Consider the following 14,092-nt stretch of genomic DNA (forward strand, 5'->3'; position numbering starts at 1 on the left):
GTGGATTAACAACGTCTGAGATGGTTTTAATCGAAGATGAAATATGTAAGTAGTATATCATATAGTATTAGTAAGGTTTAGGGTTCGAATCTGAGATTATAGGTTGTCACAATGGACCACACACACACACAAATGAAACAAAACACAACTAAACAAAACAAAAAACAACAATAGCAAACACAACAAAACGAGTTAAAGAATACCCTCAATTGGAAGGATATGTGTTGTCATAACAACGAACAATACTCACAGTCCAATTAAATGAATCAGATGTTCTTAACTTCTTTTGTTAAGAATAGCTGTGACACTTCTTGCTAATTAACTGTGTGTAGACTTAATACAGTGTGGTAGATTACGCACGCATGCATGTAAGATCCGTAAAATGAGAGATCACTATGTACACATTTATTTTACTGACTTTCACTGCTTTATTTAAACTATTTTGTTTATTGAATTTAACCAGAATTAACCATTTTTATAGCAGTTTTAAGTTGTCAGAATGTGTTTCACTGATTTCAAAAATCCAGTCGAGAGACAGACACCATTTTGTTTACATGTCATGTAGTCGCTAGCGATCTTCAAAATAAAATAAAATGACATTTCTTACATTTAACATGGCGGTAAGATAAATACGTTGCATGCTTCTCCCTCGGGTAATACGGTCTGATGTACGCCTTTTTGTAGCAGTGTCATCCCTCGCCTACCGGCTCGGGTGACACTGCTACAAAGAGGCGTACATCAGGCCGTATTACCCTCGAGAGAAGCATACAACTTATAATATTGCAATGTTAATTAGGTGACGGTACACACTGCTCAAAGTATTGACAAGAGCATACAATACACGATCATTAAGGACATAATTACATGCAAGTGCGATAGTCATACATCCGTAACAAAACACTGAACGCATAGAGTCAGGAAGTACAAAAGTAATGAATGAAAAAACAAGTGATGCCTAATGATAAACTGATTCACTGATTACGATCACCAACAAAAGTGCTATTTTTCTAGCTTATTTCACAGTAGTTTATCTTGCGTTTTATCTTAATGTACATGTTCAGTACGGTACGTGTATATGCTCAAATATTTGAAAAACTATTATCATACAAAATAATGCAAAATATATAGGCTTCCCTTTAGTACCAATCAGTAGCGATTTGCCAAGACCACACCGTCATGTAAGTACGGTGAAATCATGTTTGTTTTGTGTCCTGCTCGCCCACAGTGTGTTTTAATGTTTCAGTAACATACAGCGAAATTACCACCCAAAAAAATAAAATAAAATAAATAAATACAACTAAATAAATAAATAATATTTTTTTTAAACATTTGAAACATCCTTTCAGCATGTTTGATCTGATATGATGAACAGCGTGGTCAGATTATGTTTCAGCCATACCTGTCCTTCACGCAAAGCTTGAGTATATCACACGTGTCACGGCTTGTATGTTTTGACCATGGTAACGGGGTTTGTTAACCCACGTAACACTGTAGGGCTTTGTTGGTTAATTTTGGAGATTGCGTAACGTACTTTATTTGAAAAAGAAAGACCTATGCATGAGAAACATAATTAATATTTACTTTGTATTCAAGTAAAATACCTTTGCCTAGTTGTTGTTTTCGTTATGATCTATACCGACTCATATGCGGCTGAAATGGAAACGTTGATTTAAACGTATAGCTTTTTTTCGAGGGTCCGCGTATAACTAGATCTATGCGATTTGTAAACCCTTTATATAACAGTAACATACGAGATCAATAATTTTGAATTTTTATCCAAGTTAGGCTGTTTGTGTTATGTTGTTCAAACCATTTAACTCTTTTGCAGTATGGAACAGATGGATTTAAGTTATAAATGTATTCGGATTTGATTATAAAATCTTATTTGAATCCAATGACTTAATCCAGTTTCTATTAAAAATAATCCTTGAACATTCGCGCGCCTATCGAAAACGGATGTGACGTAGTGACCCGTTGGTCATGTGATCTACATCCGGGTCACTTGTTGGTAAGGACAGTCGAGTTGTGAATACTTGTTTTGCTTTGTCAATATCAGGGGTTAACCCTGAGACTTTTACCTTTATTTCGGTGAGTATGAATTATGAGCTTTCATGAACAATAATACGCTGAAGTGACTACTTTAGAAACAATATACAACCAGTTGTTCTGTTCGATTACGCACCAGGTCTTGGCAAATTGCGTGTAATTTTGAACAAGGAAACGTGTTTTCAGCCATTTTTATGACGAAAATAGGTGACCGCTTCGAATTTAAAACAATGCTTTTACCGTAATTGAGGTGCCCAAAAGTAGCATGAGATCATGTGTCGTTAGTTATTTCACATTCCAGTTTGGATTCGATCGTTTAAGAAGCTTGTTTTCATGTATGATGGCATGTTTATACGAAACCGTACAGTCGATCGAATCCAGACCAACCCACGCGTGTATAGGCAGTTCTATTTAGTAAAACAGTCAATGAATCGGGATTGACTCCTATAGTTAGTACACAAATATGCCGGTGACGATCTTGGAAATTAAAGCTCCCGATTGTTACTATTATGTAAAACTAGAATTTAAACTGTTTAAAAGGCCTTATAATTGAGAGACACAGAAAGCAAATCTTCCACGTTGGGGCTGCGTTTTATCAACAATGTCATGTGTTGCACAATCCACCCAGACACCCCTTATCCTTTCCACCATAACTTTATGCAAGGTGGATAGTCTTTTTTTTAAGAATCCATTTTGAAAGACCTAGTGTCTGTCTGTCACTATTACTATGAACAACCGATGAAGGCTTAAACAACTCATCCCATTTCAGACTTTCCCCAGACTTGCTGGAATTATCACTTAATATTCCTCAGCACATTGGAATTTGAGACACTTTGTAAAAATGTTTCTGAGTTTATCTGTGCCAGATTGACTATGTTGACTTGCAGAAATCTCTACTGTTTATCATAGTAATATGGAATGAGTCATGCTGTTCTCTTTGTAAATCATGGAAAAATGTAAATACCATTCCCCTACATAGTAATATCCCAACAAACAAAAACATCACATCAATTGAAATTGTCTCTTACCCATTGTCTTCATCAGGGGTCTGCCACTATTATGTTAATTTTATTATTAATTCTGTATATTCATAAAATGAAAAACAATGTATTTCCCCTCAGCAAACAGACTTGGTATATTGTGAACCTGTAGGATAGCATGTACATTTGTGTTCTTAGTAGGAAACATGACAGTTTTTCCCAGTAAACTAAGATGACAAAAAGACCTTTAGTACATCATGTTACGTTGTGTTTTTGTTGAAGAAATCATACTATTTTCCTTTATCATTGGGGGCGGTGGGGTAGCTTAGTGGTTAAAACGTTCGCTCGTCATGCCGAAGGCCTGGGTTCTATTCCCCACATGGGTACAAAGTGTGAAGCCCATTTCTAATGTCCCCTGTCATGATATTGATATAATTTTGCTGAGAGTGGCATACAATACTAGGGGTGACTTTTGAGGGGGAAACAACTATGGCGATAGCGATAGTCTTTTGCAACATACTCATAGCGATAGCGATAGTCTATTTCGACCAACTTTTGCAATACTATTGCAATATTTTTTTCTCCTTGAATTGTTTCATTTGAAGTCATTTCCTAAATGAATATATTGTTTATATGAGATCAAAACAAGCTGAAGTAGTTTCAGTCTCTTTTCATAACTGACAAAGAACTTGAAACCCAGATAAGTTTAAGAGGTAACAGGGGCGGATAACTCTAAATCAAAGTGAACGAATTTTGTTTTTGGCGCTGCATATTTATCAACGGATGTCAATCACTAAACTATCGATGGTCACACATACTATTGATGCATCAATAGTTTTTCGTTTCTACCATCGACTAATTGCTATCAGAGACTCAACAATTGCAATCCATCGATAGTTTTTTGCTTTGTTACAGCCCTATAAAATACTACCCACTCACTTTATCATTGTAAACAAATGATATTACTTGGAATTCATACAGATTAAAAGTATTGTATATAAACCGCTAGGTACAAGTTGGAAATATCAGCCAGTAGACTCTGGTCTGGAAACACTTGTTTCATTCTGGTACGGTGAGGTACATCCATATATGTCATTCGAGTTCTAACTTTGGGTCAGTAGATGCTATATATCACAGGCTTCAAGTATGCAGCAAAGATATAAGAAAATAACCAAAGCAATGGTTTTGTATTTATGAACAGGGATCATGCAAGACATGTGCAAACAATATTTATTCTAAATGTGATGTCCTTTTTGTTTAACATTTGTTCAGTACAGTGTATAGATTAGAGAAAGATGTTTATCATTTGATAGTGAAACAAGAAGGCAAACTGCATCTGATTCAAGTCATTAAAGCTAATATATTTTATTCTACATGCTAAGTAATAAGTGGATGGAAATATTCTGTAAGAACAGTGTAACTGTGAGCACTGCATGATGAGAAGTAGCATATCAAACTGTAATAAGTTCATGGATTTAAGTTTCAGGCATGTACATGTCATTAAATCTTGGATATAAGAATCAAGACTTTCAATGGTAACCATGTCACCCTGTTTTCGTTTGTAGGAAATTCTAGAATTGTAATGAGTGACTCATAACTCAGATATGTTTAATCAGTGGAAAGATACATCTTGTACACCCAGCCTTATCCCCTAAAAGACAAGTTTCCAAATTTATTGATACGGGTCAAATGTATACATAGGCTAATACATTTGCTGTTGATGATTATGATATATTGACAACTATTCATTCATTTATTCATCATAATCACTCAAACATTGTTTTTGTCTCATCTATTCTGAAACTGGCATTGTTGAAATACAACTGATGGCACTGATCTATAGTAAAGTGATAATTTGTATATATCATCTTGAAATTTCCAGTTTGTGTACATTGCGTTGTTGATACCTAATTTGGAGACTGATTTTATGTTTTGGTGAATCATGTTCAATAACTATTCATGCAATGGTGATCCAGCCCTGCTCTTGTCTTGAATGACAAGTCTCACTGGACGTGGAAATATGTCATGATAGTCACAACTAAATTGATATACAAAACCTGAACATTCCCATGTGTAATAATGTATCTTGCAAAGTAGCATTGGTTTTACCATATTTTTTGTTTCACCCTTTTGTCATGTTCTGGGGCCATTTAAACATAACATCTTGGTTCTTTGAGACAAGAACTGCTCAACAGCAGCCTGTGCTGGTCCTTAGAGATGATTTAATGGTGGTGAGATTCTGTGACTTCATTGATGACTAATCAGACCCCAGTGGGTAGAACTGTTGCTCACTATATCAATCACTTGATTGTGTTTGTCCAGACTCAAGATTATCATGATTATGCACAGGTGATCAGTAAATTGCTGGAATACTGCTGGGTTAAATAGACAAAACCCAGGGCTCGATTTAAGAGATGTTAACCTACGTGCACCAGGTGCAACCTAAGAAGATAAAAACCTAGTTGCACCAGCCAAATTCCAGTTTCACTGCTTTTATTGCATTATACATGTAATGAAAGACATTTGTGAACTTATTTAGATTTCTATTCAGAAGTTTACACACTCAAAAATTGACTTGCATCTGGTGCAAGTCAGACTAATAACTAGGTTGCACCAGTGCAAGTAACAAGGCACTAAATCCAGCCCTGAAACCCTTTCCACATCCAAAATAAATCTCTGCTAAAAGCAGAGTCGATTGTACAATTGTGGTGACTATATCATGAGCAGAGGTACAGATAAGCTGCGTATCTGCGTAAATTACACAAATATTTATGTGAAAACTCAATTCCTATTAAACCTATTGCGTACAAGTATGCTTGAAGTTTTGTAAATGCTCAATAAATCTGATCTTGCATGCGTAGAGACAAAAATGTCACATTTTAGCTTCCGTACCGATGAATTATCGTTTCTCATATTACAGATCAAATATAAATAGCAAACACTTAAATCAACATTTAAACTAAATTATATTTTTACAATTAATGCAAAATGGCAAAATACCCAATTGAGTTTGAGTGCGGTGGGTACAATTTATTTAGTTCCTCAAAGGAAAGTTAACATACCCAATTGAGATGAACAAAAGTGAGTACATAACTCAATGTCCCAAAAAGTTAACTGTAGCTCTGCAAGAATATATATTTGTTTCAGCGGTATGTCTTGATCATATGTTTTCATCCAATCTGTTCTAGGATTCTGTAGGTGGGCGTCGTCGTCCCCTCCCCCAGTAGCTGACAGCCATGTCTGACACAAAGGAAGACAAGGGGGATGATGAGAAGGTGTATGGGGGATGCGAGGGACCCGATGCCATGTATGTCAAGTTAATCTCATCGGACGGACACGAGTTCATTGTCAAGCGAGATCACGCCCTCACATCCGGAACGATCAAGGCTATGTTAAGCGGACCTGGTAGGTTGCACATGATACCATTGTGTTACCATGGTTTGTGTGTCTTCACTTGCTCATGGCAGGGATTTCCTTGATATAAATTTAGCAGAATTCATAATTGTAAAATATGTTGAAACATGTCAGTTAAGAGGATTTGAAACCCCAAACATGGTAAGGCCTAAAAAAAAAATGTTGTGGTTCTGATTACCCGACCGACCCTTGAATTCTGGTGCCGACCCTAGTTTTTTAAGAGGTATGAATAAAATAAGCTTTCAGATACCATTGTTTTTGCCTGGCACAAATGGACATCGGTCATTCTGATGGAGAAAGTCGACCTGATGGCTGCAAGCTTGATTAAATAAACAATTATACATTGATAAATGTGTTATTAGTTCATACTTTACTTCTAAAAAAAATGTAAAAAAAAAAGAATTCCTACCTACCTACCCTAAATTGTAAAGAGGTGTAATCGGAACCACAACATTATTTTTATTTGGCCTAATGGAAATTTCTTTATATATCATGCCTCTGGTATTTCATTGTTGGAAAAATATAGGGTGTTCTGTGGGCATCAACATTTGACGCTGAAGTGTTTAAATTTGTAGGCCTAATAGATATGTTAAATTTTATTAAAACATCTTTGACACAGATGCAACATCTGTTGAGTGCTCATTTCTAACAAATTAGTAACATGTCTAAGAGAGTCATTGATGGTAATCTTTCACGATAATTTCACAGCTTTGCTTAAAGATAGAAAGAAACCTCCATAGAATGTTTCAGCAGGTGAACTTTCTAATCATTAAGAGGATCTCTACACTCTTGGTACAAAACTGAGTCTATCACTGTAACTTCTGATTACTTTGTCTCAAAAACATATTAAACATAGGCTTAGGGAAGTAGCAAGTACAGCCAAACAGGGTTTTACACAGACTTTAAAAAAATGGAAGTCATGGTGTCTCACAATATTTATTCATTTTCAATATTTGGGAGTCATGAAAATTGAATTTTTCTTTGTGTTAATCATTCTTAGTATGTAACTGTGTATGTCACACCACCAAATGAAACTACAGCATTGTTCAATTCAAACAGCCAGGATTACTGTCTCCTCTGAGTTCTCTGGAACAATCTGACAGCTCTGTGAAAGTCAAACTATCATCGAACAATATCATTTTTTATCAAATCGATTTTATTGAACTGAATTGTGAGGGCCACCTATAAAATTTGCGTCAAGCTTGACTCGCATGATAATATTTTGAGAGTCGTTAACAAAATTGTTGCGTCAAGTACGCAGGAATCACACGTCATGTAAAACCCTGCAGCCACATCACTATGTTGTTGTGGAAATGCCACATATCCTTTTCTGCCATGGTATTGCTGGGATAACGCTAAATGTGTCATAGAGCTCTACTCATTCACGGATCCTGTCAATTTTTAGTGCCATGGTATCGAAACCTAAACAGGACTAGCACTATAGCCAACTATAGGAATATTTTGGTTCTCTGTGGGTTTTCGTTCGTACAGATAAAAAAATGTGATTCAAGTTGTCACAAAAATTAAGTCAAATAGTTGTGGAAAGCAGACAACTGATTTGTTGAAGAGCTTCCTCTCAGATGAATATGATTAGGCAAGAGAGTTCACTGCTGGTTTACCTTACAAGCAGGGCTCCAGATAAGGACTGTGCGGCGTATGTATGGATAAAAAATATGCTCAATACAGTAGGAAATAAGTTAGGAATCGTAGCGGATACACACCACAACAATGGTGTATGGTCTTAGAATCATTTACAGACGTATTTATCTGAAACATATCAATCTGATTTCAAGCAGTGTCCCATCTTTGAATGGGTTACCCTTGTCGTGTTCTGGGAGTCCTGGTTGGTAGGAAACTGCTTATCGCAGCGAATTATCTTGGTTAAATTTGATAGGTCCAAAATGCGCACATGTATGTAAACATGGCGGCAGAGAAACAAATTTCATATTTCTTTCAGAAACAAGACTGTGCCTCGACAACTTGTAAACAGTCAAGTAATCATATTGCTGTACGAATATAAATGAACAAACTACTTACTAATATCACTCACTTGTCTTGTCGTAGTCACACTCCATTAAATTCCATTCAGTACTCCAAATGTACTCTTAACTTTTTCCAGTACACCTATATTGAAAAATATATCCTGATGTTGAATAATTATCTGGAGCCCTGTTACACGACCTGCTGTTAAGGTATCCTCAGATCTTTATGGAACATGGATAGAGGTATTACCAACTGCTCATATCAGAGCTTGTCATGGACAAATGGTTTTCCAAGTCACATGGGAAGATGTTATGCAGCGTTATTATATGAATACTATACTCAATGTATATAACATTGTTTATGGAGTGTTTAGTTTTATAGTCCTAAATGATATTTCAGAGCTTCATATAGTTCATGTCAACAATGTTACCTCATCTGTAGATTCTTAATCTAATGATTAAGAAATAAAATTTATGTGTCTGTGACCTGAAAATTAGGAAACATAAGAGGGATGGGAATGACCACTTGAGGAACTTGTTGTTTTCTCCCTAAATCTTGCCAAAATGACCTGCTGACTAGGGCTGCGCAATATAACCAGTTTACTGGTATTTACCGGTTCAGACATGAAAACGATATGTATTGCGATACGCTGATCGAAAACCGGTATTTTAACATGCATTCGGAAAACTTCGTAACACTCGGAAATCCTCGGATATTTCTGTTTTTTTAAATTGTTGGTTTCCTTGTTTCATTTGTGCCAAATATTACTCACATTTTTATTTTGTCATGATTGAAAGTTTTTATTAAAGCTTAATCAAGCATAGTGATTTTGTTGTGTTTTTGCTTTATAAATCAAGCATTAACTCGATTATAAGTACTTTTTTGTTTAAAAAAACTTCTTGCAATATATTGCAATACATATCGCAATATATGCTTTTGCATCGCAATATATTGCAATATGAAAATTCTCTGCAATACCCACCCCTACTGCTGACTATCTGGGTAAGACCAAAGATGTCAACACTGTTGGTGTCAAGTGAGCTTCTTGCAAGACTGTGTTCATGTTTTTCTTCTGTCTTCATTATTAAAACCACTTTCTGTGAAATAATTTCCCTTGTTGTAGGTCAAGAATATTTAATGTGTCCATATCATCCTTCTGGGTATAACCTTGTTCATATTGATTTCATTTTATTTCAGGTCAGTTTTCAGAAAATGAGACGAATGAGATTAATTTTAGAGAAATACCGTAAGTATTGACTTTGGCGATGTTTGTCAACACTCTGTGTGTATCTTAGTGGCTGTAGCATCACAAAATGGTCATGTTGAATATGAATGACCGGAATTACAAGTGAAGAAACTGTATGTCAGCTCTTTGCACTAACTGTAGAAGGTCATTTACATTTCAAATGTTTGTCACATAATACAATAATTCATTTGGAATGCCCTGTGTTAGCCTTTTGTAGGTTGTATGTATGATTAGAAATCACATGCAGGCTTTCACTTTTGAAATACATTGGGATGTGGTAGTTTTTATTTATGAACAATCTTAGTAATAATTGATCTGAGGAGTACTTTCAGACAGTTTTACAATAGCTAAACCTAAGTCTTATCCCACTTGCACAACTCTTGGGATTGTGAAGGGGTTTGTATTTAAGATCGCAATCATAAATTTGACTTTTGTCTACAAAAGCTTAAAGCTTGGTGTGCATATGGACAATGAAACTGGTAACAAAATACTACATATACCTTTTTCTGTTGCATCTTACACAGTTTTAAGAAGGTCCGACTCGTGATGATCCAGGCTAGAATATTGATCTTCAGTAACCCATGCTTGTCGTAAGAGGCGACTAACAGGATCGGGTGGTCAGGCTCGCTGACTTGGTTGACACGTGTCATTGGTTGCATTGCGCAGATCGATGCTCATGCTATTGATCACTGGATTGTCTGGTCCAGACTCCATTATTTACAGACCGCTGCCATATAGCTGGAATATTGCTGAGTGTGGCGTAAAACTAAACTCACTCACTTTAAGCAGGTCCAAATTATTTGAAGGAAGCAGCGACTTTTCATAATAATAATAATAATAATGTGTCCATTTATATAGCGCCAAACTCCACACTAGGTATGCTCATAACGCTAACAATCAAGGCCATTATTACCCCGGATAACCCAAGCTGCCTATTAGGCGCTAGAAGGTTATAGTCATATGACTTTTTTCCACCGGGTACCCATTTTCCTGCTGGGTGAACAGAGGCAATTTTGAACAAACTCACTTGCCTAAGGTGAGACCACATGTATCACATGTGCTTCGTTGTGGGGCAGGACTCAAGTCCTAGAAACTCAGTATTGATACTGTCATGATTTAGGAATTATCTCATGTTATATTTGGGATTACACTTGTACATCTTTGGGCTAGTCCCATCTGGGATTCAAACCCACACAATGAGAGTGAGGTACCATATTGTCAGCACACAAAATCAGCGATCTAACCCACACAATGAGAGTGAGGTACCTTATCGTCAGCACACAAAATCAGCGATCTAACCGACACAGCCATTGCGGCTTCCACAGAAGTTTGGCAACTGGTAGTCTTGAACACATACTTCGTGTACCCCACTGACAAGTGTAAATTGGCTCCCATGGCCGAAAGCTAGAAATACACAATGCCATTGCCATTAAGAAATGTCATATGTATATTTGGGATATACACATTCTCAGTAAAGTACTTTTTGGGGTTGAGTCCCATCCAGGATTTAAATACACCACCCAAATAGCTGGATGGAACTCTGCGCAAAAAACAGTAGTATTAGGACTAGAATCTATGCTTTACTAAGAACGTGTAATCCCCATTACAATTATTTCATGTGACCACTTTCTAAATGGCAATGTGTATTCAAAGAAAAGGAATACTGAATGTTTCATGAACATATTGAAATAAGAATAAACACATCCTTGAATTTGGCTTTGGGTTTACTGACATAATTAGGACAGAAATTAATTTAAGCTATGATGGTAGAATTACCAACCAGCTGCAAGGAATAAGGAATTGTCTTGATTGAATGAGTCACGATTAACGTTATTACTGATCTATACTGAGAGAAACAAAGGATCACAGTAAAATTCTGTGGTGCTGTGGTGATGAAAACTGGATAATATTAAGGAACGCTTGAATTTTCCTGTGATCCTTTACTTGTTTCTCTCAGTATATAATCTGTGGAGGGTTCTCAGTAAGGCTGTAACGATTCACTCGCATATTCGAAGAATCGAACCGTAGCCCTTCATGAATTCAATTCGTTATTCGTGGCCATAAGAACCGAATATTCATGAATATTTACAATTTTTATAAGGGAGTGTGTTTTACTTGAACCCTTATGTCCTTTTTCAAAACGAGATATGCAAGAATGCAATATGTACTAGCCTTCTAGTAGCCTGAGGACCCGTGAAGATCCGGGGTAGAATAGGTCTTCAGCAACCCATGTGCTTGCCATAAAAAGGCGACTGTCTTGTAAGAGGCGACTAACGGGATCGGGTGGTCAGTTTCGCTGACTTGTTGACACATGTCATCGGTTCCCAATTGCGCAGATCGATGCTCATGCTGTTGATCACTGGATTGTCTGGTCCAGACTCGATTATTTACAGACCGCCGCCATATAGCTGGAATATTGCTGAGTGCGGCGTAAAACTAAACTCACTCACTCACTCACTCTAGTAGCCTGAGTCATGTTAGTTTGCCAAGGGCGGACATGTTACTGTCAACTATAACTATTACATACAAAATGTAGGTGTCATGAGATGACTGGTTATTGCTGAGACAAATTAACACTGTCAACATGGGCATTCAATATTGTGCATCAATCATTTAACTACAATATTGTATTCATGAATAATTATTTGTATTCGTTACCTAATATTCGTGATACGTATCATATTCGCAACATAGTGTATTCGTTACAGCCCTAGTTCTCAGTGTTGAAGTGTTGATGAGGTTCATAGTTTTGCAAAATGAAATGGCAATGTGTGAAACTAAAGCAGATTATTTTAATGATACAGACCCCATCTTGCTTGCAAATCATCTTGTGAAGTTGAATCAGGGACTAAATGATCTTCAAGACTGGTCCAAACCAATTGTAAATCTTGATAGTAGCTAAAACAATCTCTTAGCCTAAGATTTCAAGCACTGCAGGATTTACATTAATTGTATCCAAGATTGTTCTGTGCAAGCAACCCTTATTTTAAGAGGCTCTTTCAAAATATTTTGCCATTGCCTTGATTAGAAAGTTTTAGTTTCAGTAGTCTGAAAAAAGGTGTTACATTATTGCTGTCAATACCTAATGGTTAATGTGGTAGTCCATGAAAATGTCATCCCTACCTTTGGAATTATACCATTCTTGGATTCGTAGATATAAGTTACTTGAAACCGCACCAGTCAGAGCCTTATTGATGTTGGTAAAGTAAAGCTTCAGGTGAGATATTTATTGATTTGTTACTTTACTTTCAGGTCACATGTCCTACAGAAAGTGTGTATGTACTTCACCTACAAAGTCCGGTACACCAACAGCTCGACAGAGATCCCAGAGTTTCCCATTGCACCGGAAATAGCACTTGAGCTACTCATGGCTGCCAATTTCCTCGACTGTTGAACTTTTGTTTTCCATAGAAATTTGCCAATTTTTTTTTTCAATAATCATTACATATTAATTATTATTCTCATTGTGCTAGAGGAAACTATTTGGTGTTTAACTGGAAAGTGTTTTAGTTTTTCATACGTGTATCTTGGCTTTCAACTGCTCCCAGTTCGAGCGTTATGCAAAGTGCTTTGCCTCATCAGAGAAGGCAAGCAGTGGGGCGTTTTTGCTATGAAGATGGATTATATATATTGATAATATTAATATCGAACGTTTCCCAATGCATGGAGAGGAAGAGAAGAGGAAAGGCTTTTTCGGGGAAGCTGAATGTGTGAAAGATGCGAAAGTGAAGCAGTGGTAATTACACTCCTAGCCGGATATTTGCACAAGTACCTCACATAAACCTTTCAAATTGCAAGTAATAACATGCTTTGATGGCACCTTGAATAACGTAATACCTGTTACATCTGTACCATCTAGGATATATCATAGTTCCTCGAATACATGTATATCCAATCCAGCATATGGAGAACACTTGTTTTTAAAAAATGTGTACTTTTGTTCTGCTTTAACATCCCCCAGGGTATGTCAGAGCACACACTGCAGAAGGGAAATAGGTTTTATACATAAAGACACCTTTGTGGCGCTCTGTCAATGTGAAGTAATCCAGCGTTATCCGTAGAGTATGAACCTTAAAGCATGAACTTTGCTTGTTGTACCTGGAAAAAATATTTTTTGTTTTAGTCGTTCCTTGCGACACTACCTAGCACAGATTCTACTACCATGCTTGATCTATAGGTCACTTAATGGGTATGAGACAGTGACTTGTTTTTGTACATTTATTCTATTGAAGTTTTGTTATTTGATCCAAATTGACCCCAAGATCGATATCAGAGTCTCATTGAGAATCCATATTTGGTCTAAAGGGCATTCATTATCCCAGCTCTTCAACTAATGTTGGTACATTTACAAACTATAGAGTGTCTTAATAAATATGTCCTGACAGTGTTGTCGTAACATATGGAGCTTTTTTGTTTATCGGAC

At 36.5% G+C, this 14,092-nt stretch overlaps 1 protein-coding gene across 1 annotated transcript; it reads left to right on the forward strand.

The window, feature by feature from the left end:
• Positions 1-1,983: 1,983 nt before the first annotated feature.
• LOC124265397 (elongin-C) lies at positions 1,984-14,067 on the forward strand. Its single transcript, XM_046700211.1, has 4 exons — positions 1,984-2,088; positions 6,215-6,431; positions 9,621-9,669; positions 12,922-14,067. The coding sequence occupies exons 2-4, from the start codon at positions 6,263-6,265 to the stop codon at positions 13,061-13,063; spliced, it is 360 nt and encodes a 119-aa protein (XP_046556167.1). The 5' UTR covers positions 1,984-2,088; positions 6,215-6,262; the 3' UTR covers positions 13,064-14,067.
• The last annotated feature ends 25 nt before the right edge of the window (positions 14,068-14,092 follow it).

This window comes from Haliotis rubra, unplaced genomic scaffold, assembly GCF_003918875.1.
Source record: "Haliotis rubra isolate DU_JTF1 unplaced genomic scaffold, ASM391887v1 Scf10, whole genome shotgun sequence".
Taxonomy (NCBI): Eukaryota; Metazoa; Mollusca; class Gastropoda; order Lepetellida; family Haliotidae; genus Haliotis; species Haliotis rubra.